The 15,818-nt window shown below is 36.0% G+C and overlaps 2 protein-coding genes across 3 annotated transcripts; one reads left to right on the forward strand and one right to left on the reverse strand.

Moving 5' to 3' along the window:
* Window positions 1-3,162: 3,162 nt before the first annotated feature.
* LOC120329871 (microfibril-associated glycoprotein 4-like) lies at window positions 3,163-9,141 on the reverse strand. Its single transcript, XM_039396664.2, has 9 exons — window positions 9,061-9,141; window positions 8,750-8,834; window positions 8,026-8,115; window positions 7,450-7,545; window positions 5,642-5,728; window positions 5,391-5,542; window positions 4,953-5,049; window positions 4,776-4,875; window positions 3,163-4,301 (listed from the first exon to the last, which is right to left on the reverse strand). Exons 1-9 carry the CDS (start codon window positions 9,100-9,102, stop codon window positions 3,980-3,982), a joined length of 1,071 nt encoding a protein of 356 aa, XP_039252598.2. The 5' UTR covers window positions 9,103-9,141; the 3' UTR covers window positions 3,163-3,979.
* A 1,032-nt stretch (window positions 9,142-10,173) lies between these two features.
* On the forward strand, window positions 10,174-13,784 carry LOC120329872 (C-type lectin lectoxin-Lio3-like). 2 transcript variants are annotated; one of them, XM_078118387.1, is made up of 6 exons: window positions 10,174-10,326; window positions 11,353-11,451; window positions 11,523-11,654; window positions 11,727-11,836; window positions 12,504-12,694; window positions 13,242-13,784. In XM_078118387.1, the coding sequence occupies exons 1-6, from the start codon at window positions 10,251-10,253 to the stop codon at window positions 13,498-13,500; spliced, it is 867 nt and encodes a 288-aa protein (XP_077974513.1). In that variant the 5' UTR covers window positions 10,174-10,250; the 3' UTR covers window positions 13,501-13,784. The 2 variants fall into 2 exon arrangements, with proteins under 2 accessions (XP_077974513.1, XP_077974514.1); XM_078118388.1 differs by lacking the exon at window positions 10,174-10,326 and having other exon boundaries at window positions 11,355-11,447.
* Window positions 13,785-15,818: the final 2,034 nt, after the last annotated feature.

Consider the following 15,818-nt stretch of genomic DNA (forward strand, 5'->3'; position numbering starts at 1 on the left):
GAAAGATTCTTGATTCAGAATTGTTTATTTAAAATTAATAATAGATAATTTACAACAAAATTAATTATTTACATTTAACAATTTTACTTGTGGTGCACCCACAGATTCGTCTACACTTCATAATGCAGTACTTACCAACACTTTCACATTTTTAAAACATTCTCATTTTTTTGTTCTACAAAGCTGGTAATCGTCTGATTTATATAATATCGGAGTGAAGTATTTTTTCATAAATTATTATCTGTTTTTGACAGAGTAAGTGTAATACTATCTGATTAAATTCGAGGTGATTTATGAGTTAAGTATGGGCGGAATTGCATAGGTTAATTGTCCAATTTTGAGGTTTGGTTATATCTTGTTATCTTCAAAACATTCCCTCGAAGTAGGTTTTCAAGGGAATCTAATATGATTGATAGCGTTTAAAACCGGGTAACTCTTTCTTGGTAATTACGTGTGAACTTTTCTGGCAAATAACACCTATTTAATAAAAATTACGATAGAATTATTGAAACCAGTAAATTACGAAAGTTCTATTTGAAGACAATTAACTTCGCTATGTAAATGGGGTGAATACTGGGACGAAGAAATTTGGGAAGTCTCTACCACGAGCTCACGTCATAAATTATAACTGGAAACATTACGAGTCATCTCTAAATCAAGGGGACACAACATGCGATCGCGGCGGTGTGTGTTTCAACTGCACTGTAAGCACAATGCAAGAATATTTGAGACGTAATTAAAGGTGGGGGCGTAATAAACAGTCGTGGGCTATAGCACATTCGCGAAACTTGTTCCGTTTATAGAAATGGATCGTACCTAACCAAATTGTCTCCTAAGATTAAGGAAAGACCTTGACGACCACCAAGCTCTCCCATCCCATCAGAAGATAAAATATATGTATTAGAATACATGTTTAATTGATTTGTAATAATCTTGTTTTTTTCACTTCACTTTATTTTTTGTATTGTCGGGTGCGATAATAATGTATGGAGTGCTACAAATGCGCAATAGTACAAAAATTATAAACAGATTAATAAGCGAATTTATCTTTGAGAATGTCACTGTTTGGCTGCTACAAGAAAAAAATTCATTACCGTCTTAGGCACGAGTATATGAGATATGTGAATCCAAATTTCTAATAAAAAACGACCAAAAAAAAAAATACTTTGATTTCAGTCGCGACCGTACTGCTTATACTAAAACGTACATGTAGGAACAAGGATGTGCACTCCTGCTCTAATTATTGAGAATTTGTTATGTTGCATAGTTTACGTCTCATTGATTAGCTCGGCGCCAAGGAGACTCGAGGCCAAGCAGACTGACGCACGAAAACCGCACTGCAAAACACCCTGTCTGCAATCCTGTCAACCACGGTTCACGTAACCGAGCAAAATTGAGCAAAATTTTTAGTAGATAAAAATTTTAGTAAATTTTAGTAGAGCAAAAAGTAGATATTTTCATTACAACACTCATTAGGCAATAGAATTCCTTTTTCAGAAAAAAAAAAAAAATTAATTTGCTCCAGTTTAAGGGTGAACAAACGGTTTTGTTTCGGGGACTTCCTTATTTGGATGATATCAAGCTTTTCATTACTTACCTTAACAGTTAAACCTTTGCGCTATTTCACAGGTTTCGTGTTCGGAAATAAAAAATGAAAAACTTGCGACGTACCGATTATTGACAAATTCTGAGAAATATAATTATCTTGCGGCCTGTGTATTTTGATATAAAATGCATTATAACATAAAGCAATGAATTTTAATTCTCAGACAGGAAATTTATTTTTTAAAAATTTAGGGCTCGGATTAATTCTTCGATTATCTGTTTTATAGCGAACAACCAATTTTATAATTTATGTAAATTACATCATTGGCGATAACGTCATCAATATTTAATATATTTATATATGCTTGGTAAATTTGTTTAATAGTCGTATATTTAATCTCAAATTGATTTTTTTTTATAATCATTTTCGAAATATGACCTTCGACGCACCAGTGAAAATATAATTGAAAACAATATAATAAAACTAATATAATCAAAGTTCAATTTATCAATGCTTGGAAGGTATTGACCAATCGTTTGCAGAGAAGCATTCAAATAGTCGGTATATTCCTTTTTCTTTTACGGATCAGAGATCAACGTATTGACACGTCATATCGGTATTTCGCTTTATGAGCATGTTGCGGGGTACGCAACTGTCATATATATCTGGGGGCTTCTGTGTAGGCTATGTATCACATGTCACAACTTTCGCCACGGGCTTCTGTACATGCTATGTATCACAAAGCATGACCTAGTAATTGCGAGTCGTGAAATAGAGATAGTTTCAAACATTGACAGCGCAAGTTGCTTTATTAAATGACTGTAATGTATTCTGAGAATATAATGTTAACTGCCTAATATGCCAGATAATTAATTTTCTCAGACAGTTAGATTCATGCCATATATAAATAGAAACTTGCGAATATGCCCTTTCCGGAATAATATAGAAAGACTATGGTTACTGATTTCAAACAAAGGTTAACGCATGCTATCTGTATTTTAACTTTATGTGATCTGTGAATCTTTTTTTATACATTAGATTGAAACTAAACGTCACTTCACCTTAAAATTTATATTTAACATTAGCCGTGGAATAAAGTTACATTTAAGGTATTCAGAATAATTTATGTTTGTATTGAATTCATGGATTTATTGAAAATAAAATATATGCAGTATATGCACGACTCATTTGCTTTAGTCCGGCAGTTTCAAAACTGTTCTGATCTCGTTAGTTTGGACATGTAATCGAGGGCGCTAAGTGGTCTTCAAGACTACTTTGACATTTCCAAATCGAACCGGTTCATTGGACTGGTTTTGATGGACATGTAATCAGGCCTTATGTCTCCTGATGCAATAAGTTTGTCAAGCTGGTCTCTGATTTTTTGGCGTAAGTGGGACGGAAGAGGTCTAGTTTTCGAATGTATACCTTAAAAGATACAAATAACATCTACGGTCTACAAATAACACAATTAATATATTCATTTGTAGTATCAATTTTCTATACCAGCGGTTTCCAAACTTTCTGTTCGTGGGGCGCCAAATTATTAGGAAAAAACACACGGCGCACTTGGATAAAAAAAAATATACATAAATAAATAATAAACAGAAGAACGATGCTTCAATATATAACCTCGAAAGCCAAAACGAAGTATGAAGGGAATGTAATCACAGTACACTACAGGTGCCGTAGTCTTCACGACTAACAAAAGCGGAACTGGCACAAGGTGCGCAAGTTTGGATGACGTCTTCCCACACTAAAAACGAATTCCATAGAGCCGACAGAAATTTGCGGAGAAAAGTTTGGAGTAAAGTCCAAGTGTGGTCGTTTAATAGCTCTCAATGTATTATAGCAATGAGTGGGTACCTATTCTGCGTGCTCTTACCCCAGTACTATTAAACGTACTTAAGTTGAGTGACCCCACTGACTCCCTCAGACGTCTATAAGCACGCAATAGGCTGTAATGCCAAATGTTCACATATTGCAGATTTGCACAATCGAATTGATCCAAATACCTGATAAAGAATACACTCAAAATCTAAACGAAAGTATATGTGATGAAACTAAATTTCCAACTAACTAAAAACGATAAAACATAGACAAGCAACCCTTGAGAGAGGGAAAATACGTCATCAACATTTTCGCTTAAAATGTTGTACAAAAATATCACAAGGAAACGACTGAGGCAACGACTTTGTGCCAGGCAAATAACACACACTATTAACAATGAGTGGTGAAAAGTATTAGAATACACAGAAACTATTTATATGTAATCGCTAAAATAGCATAAGTATCACTGCATTATATTACAATGCACTACTTGTTCTGTCTTTATATCTCTTTGTATATATATGTCTTATGTGTTTGGCTAGACAACTCATGACATGTTCGGTAATAATGATGTTGCTCGGGTATATTGGTAATCTTTCCTTTACACTAAGCAGCTGGACGTATCTTCATCTCGGTGAATTTCAGTGAATAATGATGTCCCCTCCATGTAAACCAATTTATACCGTCCGCGTAGGACTTGTGTTCACCTTCATAGTATTTGGCGTTTAAATTGGACGTATGACAAGCACTATACCACCATGCTCCTTTGTGCGCCACAGCGCAATTTACTTTTTCGTGCGTGTCAAGATCCCTATTCTTTGTCGTAAATTTCTTCCCATTTGTCCCACTGAAAGAATCGCCAGCGTTGCCCCAATACCCATTCACACCTATTTGATATTTGACGGCATAGGATTCAATTTTAAACAATCTGTAACAAAATGATATGCATTTGAAACAGGCCATCTCAAAAGCAAAGAGATATTTATATTAAACTGGTGAACGAATCCCTGGCGTGGGAATGGCATGTTTCTAATCCAATCTATGAAATAAAATTTTAGCTTTCACATCAGAAAACCATGTTCTTTGTTCACCCACTAAGATTTGTCTGCATTTACTCAGTGTGCAAATGAACACAATTTGAGTGTATAGTAATCGATAGGCTAATAAAGTCTATATAGCAGTGGTGACAAGTCGTTTACAATATAGCAAAAACAACTGGTAAATTAATTTGTTGATTTGTAAAACTCCCCCTTTTTGGTTACTTGTCAGCTGCGATTTCACCTAGTATTTTATCCACATTGGTTGTAGATCAGCAAGTTTGCTGTTCAGCGAGTTTTTGTTGAATATTTGGGCATTATTATTCAAAGACGAAAGCATTATAAAATGTGAACAACGGGCTTACGAATATTTTGCATATCTTTTTTGTCCTTCCCAATCTTCCATGTCAACTCTGAGTTCATATTTTCTTCCATCGGATGTTAGTTTGTGCAGGGTTTCAAGTCCTGAAAGTAGTCATAAGATATGTATCAGGTGCCGAACTCTAGAAGACCAGTAGTCCAGTAGTCCAACAGAAACCTACCTAACCAAAACTCCTTTTCTTTGTTTCTGAATCCGAGCACAAAATCGTCCCATCCCCGATAAAAATCAACCGATCCGTCTATCCGGCGTTGAAATACCTGAATAATTAATATATAGGCAAAGCGATAAATGTATAAAAAAATACTTTGTTTATCATTGAAATCTGACTTATTCTTCTGAAAAACAAAATATACCTCGGGGTAAGAATGTTGTTTCACTTATTAGACTTCGTAAAATTACAATACTTTCCGAGTTTGATTCGATTCACTATTTATTAAAAACTCGTATTGTCTGTAGTCGTTATAACGAAGTCCATTACTCAATAAATGACCCGATTTCGAAATCAGACTTGAGAATGACGAGTGAATCGATTTGACTCGCGACGAGCAGTTTTGATATATACACTCAATTTAGTGCGATGTGCAAATTGTTTACTCACAATCCATCCACCTCCATCTGTCTCTAAATCACAGAAAACTTCTATCTCACGACGATTGTGATAAATATCGAATAGGCCTCCGTTTCTGCTCAAAATCTTTGCATTATCCAGCGATACTTTTCTGCAATCAGATGTTTCGCGTATATGACGTTCTTAACAGTAAGTAAGTTGGTGATAATTGAGAAATTATTTATTGCATTTCACATTAAGAGACATATTTATATTTACCGTTTGAAATAAAATTTCAATACCCTTTGATAGCTCTCCTTCGATATTTGACATGTGTGATGAAATTTCATTTAATTGTTCAGAATGTTCACGAAGTTGTCGAATTTGCTCTGATAAATATTAAAAAGATGTCTAAACAGTTTCTATCAAAATTTTGGAAATTTCCTAACCCCGGAATTGGCGTGTATTCACGCTGTCCTCGATTCAATTTAGGAGTTGTTATCATCTAAAACAGGGGTCGTCAACCTACGGCCCGCGGGCCGGATCCGCTTAACTGAATTATAGTAACAAAACAGCTGTTGTGACGATTATATTTTTACGTAACAGAATTTATTGTGAAAAACTTGTAGACTAAATTATATTATAATCTAACAAGTATAAAATTCACAATTACTCGTTAATGAGCCTATAATTTAATTATAATTTGACAAATGGCAACAAAACGCAGAAAAGTTGATGCTAAGTGCAAAGGGTTCAATGGCGCCGAAAAAATTCAAATATAATTTTTTGAGATGCAATGCAATGAGGAAATAAATCTATTTTCTATTCGAGAGATGTATGCTTGATTTTTATTATAAAAAGTATCATCCGTTCGGTTTTCAACTTTCTAAAAATATGTGCGGCCCGCCAATGACTTGCAAGTTGCAACCCTCAATTTTGGCCTGCGAGCGACAAAAGTTGCCTACCCCTGATCTAGACTGTTCTAAATATTGCTGGAGAATATTTGCATTGTTATTAAATTAGGGGAAAGTGGGGAAGGTTGGGACACTTTTTTTCTTTTTCATATTTTGAGCCCTTTATTCTGCACATTCATATGACTTTGCGGGATTAATGCAGAGAGGGGTAAATGTGGTTTTTATTCAGCGACTAAGAAATTTGCTCGCGACACACATCTTACCACCAAAATGCTTTGAAAAACGTTTGTCAAGTGTCCCACTGTACCCCATTTGTGGGGCACATTTGGACAGACCCTGGGGCACAATGGGTCACTCTGTTAAAATTCAACGAAGTATGCCCCCAAAAATAAGCAATCAATCAGCATAATCGTCTAAAGAACAGGGAGACCTCAAATTTCAAGATTTAAGATTTTTAAAATCAATGTTTAACCGAAATATTTCAGATATTTCACCAAAAATTCGCTTACAAATAAAAATATTTTCTAATCCGAATCTAAATCTGGAAATATTTTTGATTCTCGAATATATTTCATATTGGACCATGAGTCGAAAGATAACATGATGTTACGTAAAAATATAACGCATCTCTAGGTCTCTAAGCACTTGTTGTATCAAACACTGTCGAATTGTGCCATGTAGGGCATGTCCCACTGAACCCCGGTCCAATGTTCCCCATAATCAACAAATATCTTCAGATCATCCCACGGCGAAATTCGGTGGGCACATCCAGTCGCCAACGTTATAAATATTTCACGGTGGACTATAGCTGAAAGATATCAGACAGTGGTTTGTCACGTTGAAAAGGCTAAGTTAGAAAAAAGAAAAAACTGGAAGGGTGAAATTTTAGTTTCAACCCCTCAAAACCAATTTCACCTCATAGCTTGCGTCGCTCTACCCGTCCGCTGTCCGTTTGCGGGGACGTTGTAACTCACCGAAGGGCGGATTGAAACATCAAACCGCGGAACGGATTCCGAATATAGTATTAGTGTGAGAGCTGATTTTCCACTGTGCCCCATGCCCCAACGTGCCCCACCTTCCCCTACAACACTTCGTGATTTACGTCATGAAGTACGAAATACAGATTCACCAGGGTCATGAGTAAAGCGACACTTTAGCGTTAGGGCAATAGGTTATTCGATACAGGCAACGCATACCTTCACGATGTATCATATTGTTCCACACGACAAATGAGAATATCGTCACAACAACCATAATTCCAGTTGTGTAAAATGCTTTTCGGAGTGGCGAAACTGAAAATTAAAATGGTTGTTATTTTTCAGCAACTATTTACTCAGTTTCGGATTAAATATGAAAATTATGAGACTTGGTTTTTCTTTTCGGGAGTGTAGGCTACAATCGTTGGATTCGGAGGGTTCGCACGAGTTCGAACGAACCCGTTTTTAGCATATCGCTAGTATTTTCGGAGCAATATGTTCGCCATGGCTTTCTGAAATGACGGAATCTTTTGTTACTGAGTCCAACATAAAAGAAAACCGTTTAAACTTTTGAATCCCACCACTGGTCGTCTACTCAAAGCAATATACACTGTAGACATGGAGTTGACATTGGAAAATGAATATATATTGATATTAAATCTATAATACCCACGTCAGGGCAGTAATGAGACAAGTACATGTGTGATTTTCCATGTTTCTACCAGCTCAGCATTACAACTCAGCAATAAAATTTGAGAAACCAGACAGTAATTTGAAAAGAATGGTGGGTTTTACCGTCAGCATTTTTATTAAAATCTTCTTGTTCCAATTCTTTCATTCTATTTTCATAAGTCTCAATTCTTCTTGTTAACTCAGCATGGATGCCTGAAAATGTAATGTAGAATATTAACGGACAATCAGATGCTGATTGACCCAATGAGATAGTCAGGCTTTTCCATGGGAAATATTGTTCTGATGTCCTATCCCATGGGAATCCCATTCACATCGACAAGGCCTGGGGGTTTCATTGGGAAAGGTGTCCCATCACAAAATAAATAATACATACACCCAGTTAAACTAAAAAAATTAAGCCACGCCCCCTTTCTAGAATTTGTCAAGTCTCGCGCCCTACCTCGCAAATAACGAGCTAACAATAAGCTATAACAGATAGTAAGTCGAATGTACGTTTTATTCAAAAACACGTTGCAAATACGTGGGTGGAACGTAAATAATGAAATAAATGAAAAGTTTTGAAATGTAAAAGAGGTCAAAATCAAATCTAACAAATATCTCGATTTTTAATGAGCTTAAATAATCTTCTACGCTCGAGAACCTCAGCATTGTCTGTATACAAGCATATAAAGAAAAAATGGGGAGTAAAAAGGTATAAAGTTTAGCTTTGACGTATCACGTTGCTATGACATAGCATCTGTCCTGTGGAGAATACAAATGTGTGATGGACGTTTCCTGTGGACAAGCCGTCTGGATATATATGATTCATTCCCAGTTCTATGCTAACCTGAATCGCTTGTTGTATTCGATACATCATCCACCAGGTTGGATATGGTTTCCACATTCTCTAAATCTTCTCCTACCTTTTCGATCTGAGAATTAGAAATAAGAAAATTGATGCAAAGCAGATATTTTTCTCTGTTTGCCAAGATAAATCCAGATATGACATTGAATCAAAGAGCAGATATGATTATGGTTGCACAAGACGCCACACGAGGGCGTCAAAGTGTGGATAAACACACAGATTTCAATAAATCCATATACCGTAATTTAAATTCAATAAAAATAGCCGCATTATTTGTTTAATAACCTACTTACTTTTCCAACCGACTTCTTCGCACGATTATTTAACGCAGCCATATTCCAAAGCTCCTGAGGACAAAGGTATGGCAATTCTTTCGCGAGATGCTAAACGCTTCACCTGATACCTCTAGTCTAGACAATATAAAACAGAATAATGGTAACAATACAGGTATCAGTTCCAAAGAATGCACCGACGATAAATGCGCTGTCACGCTTTTCAGCCGAAACAAAATACTTCAGGCATAGCAGGGCTATTATCTCATATCTACAACGGGCAAAAAACTTTACTTTTAATCTATAACTCTAATGTAATATGGGCAATGCGTCCAAGTTTTACACGTATATAATATGATTCTGATTCGTTACGATATTTGTGGACAGTTATTTTTCCTCATAGTATCTGAAAATTCAAACTTATTTTAAAACAATTTTCGTGTCTGAAATATCCGTAAGTCTCGCCAATACGAAACAAGCAGACCCTGAAATCGTCCAGGTAGAACAGTTTTGAGTTCCCACGCTCGATATTTCAGAATGTATGACATTCAAGACAGCCATTTATACGCCAGTAGGCATGAGTGAAACGTGCAAACGATATATATAATATAGTATCCATAGAATTCTTTTTGATTGTAGAAAAATATAGTTGGTCTGGAATTTAACCATTCGTATTAGCTAACACCGGTAGCGCGTTTTCTAAGTAAACTATAGTAACATTGTAATTTGAATCTATATTCGCCATTAATGCTAGTTCTGTTTTATAGCAAAGAATTAGAACCATATAAATAATAGCTGAAACATTTTAAAATATTTACAACAATGCCAGCAATCGAAAAGAACAAACCATCAAACTTTATTGATAAAGGCAAGTATTCAGTGACTAGCAAGTGATTTAGTGTCATGAGAAAATATGGTGTAGTGGGATGACAATATAACTATTTTAAGGTAAAGGTGATTGACAAAGGGATCTTCCTAACATGAAGCATATTATAATTGACTCAAGTTTATTCGATTAAATTTATTTTATACATGAAAATAGTAATGTTCCGGAACGTCTTTATTTACACATTTTATATTATCAGTCTCGTTGCATTGCATCTTCACATATTCTTCTAAATTGAGTTGATCCAATCGTTTTACCTTTGTTTTCAGTCTCTTTGGACAAAATCAACAAAATTGGAGACAAAGTTGAAAATCTTGACAAAATTATGAGAACTGTCAAATATGTTGTGTCAGAGAAAATGAAGAACACCAGAGAAGATTTTCGCAGAGATATAGTTGAAGGTTCAATTTATTCTTATGTAATATGTATTTGCCTTCATGATTACCCTATTCCTGGAGTGGGCAAATGGGTCCTTCTAATGTAAACTATGCATAAAAATCGTTTCTGTTTCAGTGGTACCTGAACGTTGTTCGTCCTTTAGTATATGTATGTTTCGCATAATTCACATGCTGTGACTGATAGATCTATTATGCGAAGCTAAGCGACTAAGCGTAGTAAGCTGAAGCGTCTTTAATCGAAAAATTCCAACCGTATTCACGGAGCATGAGTCGAATTGTCGATAAATTGTGGTTTCGTATTTTCTATATGTACATAAGGCGCGTCGGCCCATTAGGTGAAACATAGTTTATTACGTAAGACGGCGATCTGTATGGAAAGGATTTACATATTTATCCCGGTGGAGAGGAAAGCCGATAGGACGGCTTATCCATATGGCGAACCACGGCCTCTCGTCCAATTACCATTCCAAGTCGGGTATGGGATTAGTTATATTGTTTGTTTTCGGAAGCATGGTGGTGGAGGAAGCCGTAACCGACCAGCGGTAACGTGAACCACCCAACGACGGCGAGGAGTCCAGCAATCCTCTCGCACATAACCATCTCTGCATGGGATTCGAACCTGCGAACCCACGCAGAGTAATTAGAGGTGCGGTGGTGAGTGTATTCCTAACGCTTAGCCCGTTGAGCCACGCATCCGCGCAGCGTACCGATTCTCTGATCTATATACATTAGCTTTACAAGACACACGATTGATTTGTGCGAAAAAATGAATTTTAAAAGTGTTTTATTGTCCGTAAAATTCGGTAATCGAAAGTGTAAAAACTGTCTACTGAAGTTGGCTGCAATTTTATATTCTCCTATAATTTCACCATCGCTTTGCCACAGAATTATTGCAGCTGAATTCTACTGATTACTTTATGCCTGAAGCGTGAACTAATACCGATTCCATTTGAAATCGTAATTTCAGTCGTGTCAATAATTCCAGAAAACTTTAATAGTGCAAGTTATTCCAACTTTACTTATCTTCAGAGATTCAACGGAACGTATCATATATTACTGTGCTAATAATCTCTGCAAGTCTGGTAACGTTGGCAATGCTTGACATTTGGACGGTACTACCGATGGTAGGTAAAACATGGTTTTTTGAATTTACAGCTAATCATTGAAGAAAAATATAATTTTTGTTTTAAATTATATAGTTGTCCAAACGGAAACAAATATTAGGATGCAAAAAGTGAAATCGGGATTAAGTGATTTGCGGCAAAATCTGGAAAATGCCGTCAAAGAAATGGAATCTACAACAGAAAGAAAGGAAAACAAATTCATGGATGGTATATGGCATTCATTTTCATTCGAAGATCAACGTTTCAAATTTTATCTACTAAATGTTGAAATTTTTTTAGATATTCTTCAACTGAATACAAGCATTGCATTACTGAAGAGTCAACTAGAGGCGAAAATATTTACAATTCAGCAAAATGTCAACACTATCGATTCCAAACTAGCTGATGCTGTATGTTTTTTCATGTTATAATGTCGGCTACCTTTAAATTCGACACTCTCGTATTTAATAAAACGTAACTATATGATATGGTCTTTTAAAACGAATAATTAATTTTCGCTAAATCACCCCTCAACGCAAAATCTTTGCCCACATCTGCGCAAGAAGAATGCAAATATTGGCTGTTGCTTTAGATAATAAAAGGTGGAGTTGACCAAAATGAAAACGTCCTGTTCCTGAGGGAGTCAACCGTGGCTAGCCGGCGGCGGTGTGGCTCAACGGGCTAAGCGTTAGGAATACGCTCGCCACCGCACCTCTAATTACTCTGCGTGGGTTCGCAGGTTCGAATCCCATGCAGGGATGGTTATGTGCGAGAGGATTGCTGGACTCCTCGCCGTCGTTGGGTGGTTCACGTAACCGCTGGTCGGTTACGGCTTCCTCCACCACCAAGTCCGTGCTTCCGAAAACAAACAATACAGTAAAACTAATCCCATACCCGACTTGGAATGGTAACCGGACGAGAGGCCGTGGTTCGCCATATGAATAAGCCGTCTTATCGGCTTTCCTCTCCCCCGGGATAAATATGTAAATCCTATCCTAATATTTTCATTGAAAATATAACGAGGATTGCAGATGTTCTGAGTTTTTATGCAGCGTCATCAGTATGTTTCACGTTTAGATAGAAACCGCCCGAGTAATAAAAGAGAAGCAAAGAGCTCAAGCATCAGAAGTTGGGTGGTATATTGCAGCAAACAATAAGATGTACAGGCTCCTGTACACTCAAGTACAATATCAAGACGCGGTAAAGAAATGTGAGAGCTTGGGTGCCATGACCGCATCTGCGGGATTGAGAGATGCAGGAATACGAAAGTAAGTACCATGTAGAATAAACATTATTTCAGTAGCCAGACAGGCCTGTTATGGACTATGAAATATATATATAAGACGTCCTTCTGGTTACCTACAATGAATTAGGCGAACTAATTCATTCTGTCTGTGCACCAAAAAATGGATCGGAGGTAAAAAGACTTGAATTAAAGGCGAATTATCACCCGTTATCAGTCCATTTTGAGTATCCAGTTAATCCTTCCCGATGTATGCAATAATATTTCAGCAATCTCAACGCACCTATCCATTATCTATTAAGTTACGTTTGCCACTGCTTGAAAACCAGTAATATATTGTTTTTTCGGGTCTCCACTCGCCTTGAAATACCTTCTTCCTCATTCTGTTTGCACACAAATGTATTTTTAGAATGGTGAAAAAAATTACTGATTGCGATAGGAAACCTCATAACGTGTGATGATTAGTGAATAGTGATTATTCTATTATTGGATATAAGTTCGTGAAAACGATACTGTAATTTTCTCAATATATATATATATAATATAATATTTTTAACTGTTTTTTTTTTCAGTGAAATAACATTGAAATTATTACAAGGAAGCAACAGTCACGTGTGGGCAGGTTTGACAGACATTGCAAAGGAAGGCCACTGGGTATGGGCCGATGGAACGCCATCAACTCGTTCTAATACCAACTGGATGGGCAGGGAACCAAACAACTATCGTGGTGTGGAGGATTGTGCGGCGATGGATAGAGCGCGGGGGTGGCAAATTAATGACGTTCCATGTTACGATCGATGGTACATGCTTTGCGAAAAAGCGAGGTTATAAAATTGGATATTGGAGATCATTTAGTTCAGGCGTGCCACACTCCGCGCGTTGTAAGACATGTCTAATATTTAAAATACGATGAATGCCCAACGTAACATAGTTTTTTGCTCACGAAATACGGGCATTTCGGTATCAATTGACGTCGACAATACTCATCTTAGCGATATATACAAATTTACAATTTTTTTCACGTTTCATCTCACGTTTATTAATTCGGAAATGTGAAACCTGTATTGAATTTTGGCAATTCTTTCAAAATGATTAGTATGGTATGGCAAATTATATTTTCTTGATGTTTTTTAATCCTTTTTATGTTATCTATTGGCTTGTACGTGTGTGATAGTTTGTACGGTTCAAACAATTCCATATATTTTTGCTAAGTGAACATGCATTTTTCTCTTGTAAAATCATTTTATTCAAATGTTTCACTTTACATAGGTTTCATTCGCTGTTCCAAATTTATAATCTGGATTTGTTTTATTGACGGCAAATTCGATTATGACGTTCTCGAAATAAACATATTGCTTTGGACTATTTCTATCAAAAGATTTCAATATGATACTTTAGGCTACTCCATTCATACCGGACGATCGAACGAAATTGATCCCACAATCATAATCCTATCCATAAAGTCTTTTGGTACTTAGGATAGGATTTACATATTTATGCCTGGGAAAGGAATGCCGATAAGACGGCTTAATCATATGGCGAACCTTGGCAACTCGTCCAGTTACAGTCCATGTCGTGTATGGGTTTAGTTAGCTAGTTATTTTTATTTAGATGGATGGATTTGATGGTAGTGGAAGCCATAACTGGTCAATAGCTACGGGAACCACCCTGTGGCGTCGAGGAGTCCAGCGGCATATTTATCGAATCGAACCTGCGAAGCCAGCAGGGTAATTAGAGGTGCGGTGGTGGGTGTACCGCTTAGCCTTAGCCGGATGCGCCACACCGCCCGAGCTGATGAACTTAATGCGGGAAAAAATAAAAATAGAAAAATGGCAAAAATAACTCTAACATTCCATAAATGCTAGTTTATTCGAAGACAGACCGCAAGAAAAATATAATGTACAGAAAATGCATAAATTCACCAAAAACCCTAAATCCCTCCAGCTAACAAGTCTACATCGGAATGAGTAAATTAAAGAACTAAAATATCCATTTTGGCATCCACTTCCACATCCTGAAGTTTTAATTACAACTCCATATTTGTCAAAAAATAATAACAAACTAAATAAAAATAAACAAGTTATCACATGATTTTAAAACAAAAGCAGAAACCTGCTTGTGTATGCTAAATACTAGAATAAGCAAAAATGATATTCAACCGAAATTGGTACAATGGTAACAATGATACAACAATTGTGTGACACTTGTGGCTCCACATAACAAAACTCTAATTGGAAAACAATACAATTTGTAGTTGTTGAATTATCAAATATATCTCTACAATTCATATCAAAAAAAAATTCACCGACATCTGATTAATTATAGCAATCATCTATGAGTTTGAAATATCACAATACGCAACACAATGTACAAATATCATGCTAAATTTTTACATAGTTCTAGCAAACCACCAAAAAGAGAGTAATTTATATAACAATATCTAAATAACTATTATAAACAGAAAAACCCTCACATTTCAAAGTTATCGTCAATATGACTTAAGAATATGATAATAATATTTCATTTGGAATATGGAACAAAAATTTGGCCCCATAGAAATTCATGGTGTTCAAGGCCATAACTGCTAATATTCATTTGCACTATATATTCACCAATTTGAAAAATAAAACCAACGAGTTTAAAAAAAATACTGTCTGATCAACTGTGACAAGAAAAAGGTATAACAAAACTACTCAAATAGTAGGATAAGACAGGATTTTTGTATTTATATCAAGATATGAAAGTTCGTAGGATGACTTAACACATGGTGAGCAACGACTTCTCGCCTAGTTACCATTCCAGGTTTGATATGAGAAAAGTTTATCTTGTAGTATACTAGACTAAATCAATTTCATTTGAAAACTGAACAAAGTGTTTAACATGCTTGTAAAAAAAGATAGTCCAGTTTTTAGGTACAGACATGCCACGAAGAAGCAGGCACCAAACTATAACAGCCCTACTCACAATGCTATCTGAACACCTTAGCTTATTCTCACACAAAATATCACACCAAAACTAAAAGCAACACCACTTAGAGTTGACACTCAGGCATATCATAACTAACAGAACATTTTTCATCCTTTTCTATTGGTTACAAATTGTAGATAGAACTTGCATATTTAACATTATCACAACACAATAGTAAGAAA

This window comes from Styela clava, chromosome 12 (assembly GCF_964204865.1).
Source record: "Styela clava chromosome 12, kaStyClav1.hap1.2, whole genome shotgun sequence".
Classification (NCBI taxonomy): Eukaryota; Metazoa; Chordata; class Ascidiacea; order Stolidobranchia; family Styelidae; genus Styela; species Styela clava.

What these genes read in the sequence shown, in the direction of transcription:
- LOC120329872 (XM_078118387.1), top strand. Translation starts at nt 10,251, where the DNA reads ATGAGAACTGTCAAATATGTTGTGTCAGAGAAAATGAAGAACACCAGA. An exon ending in GGAAAACAAATTCATGGATG is followed by an intron (nt 11,655 to 11,726) that starts GTATATGGCATT and finishes AAATTTTTTTAG; the next exon opens with ATATTCTTCAACTGAATACA. An exon ending in AGAGATGCAGGAATACGAAA is followed by an intron (nt 12,695 to 13,241) that starts GTAAGTACCATG and finishes TTTTTTTTTCAG; the next exon opens with TGAAATAACATTGAAATTAT.
- LOC120329871 (XM_039396664.2), bottom strand. Translation starts at nt 9,102, where the DNA reads ATGGCTGCGTTAAATAATCGTGCGAAGAAGTCGGTTGGAAAA. An exon ending in CAATATGATACATCGTGAAG is followed by an intron (nt 5,729 to 7,449) that starts GTATGCGTTGCC and finishes AATATTTATCAG; the next exon opens with AGCAAATTCGACAACTTCGT. An exon ending in AAAAGATATGCAAAATATTC is followed by an intron (nt 4,302 to 4,775) that starts GTAAGCCCGTTG and finishes ATTTTGTTACAG; the next exon opens with ATTGTTTAAAATTGAATCCT.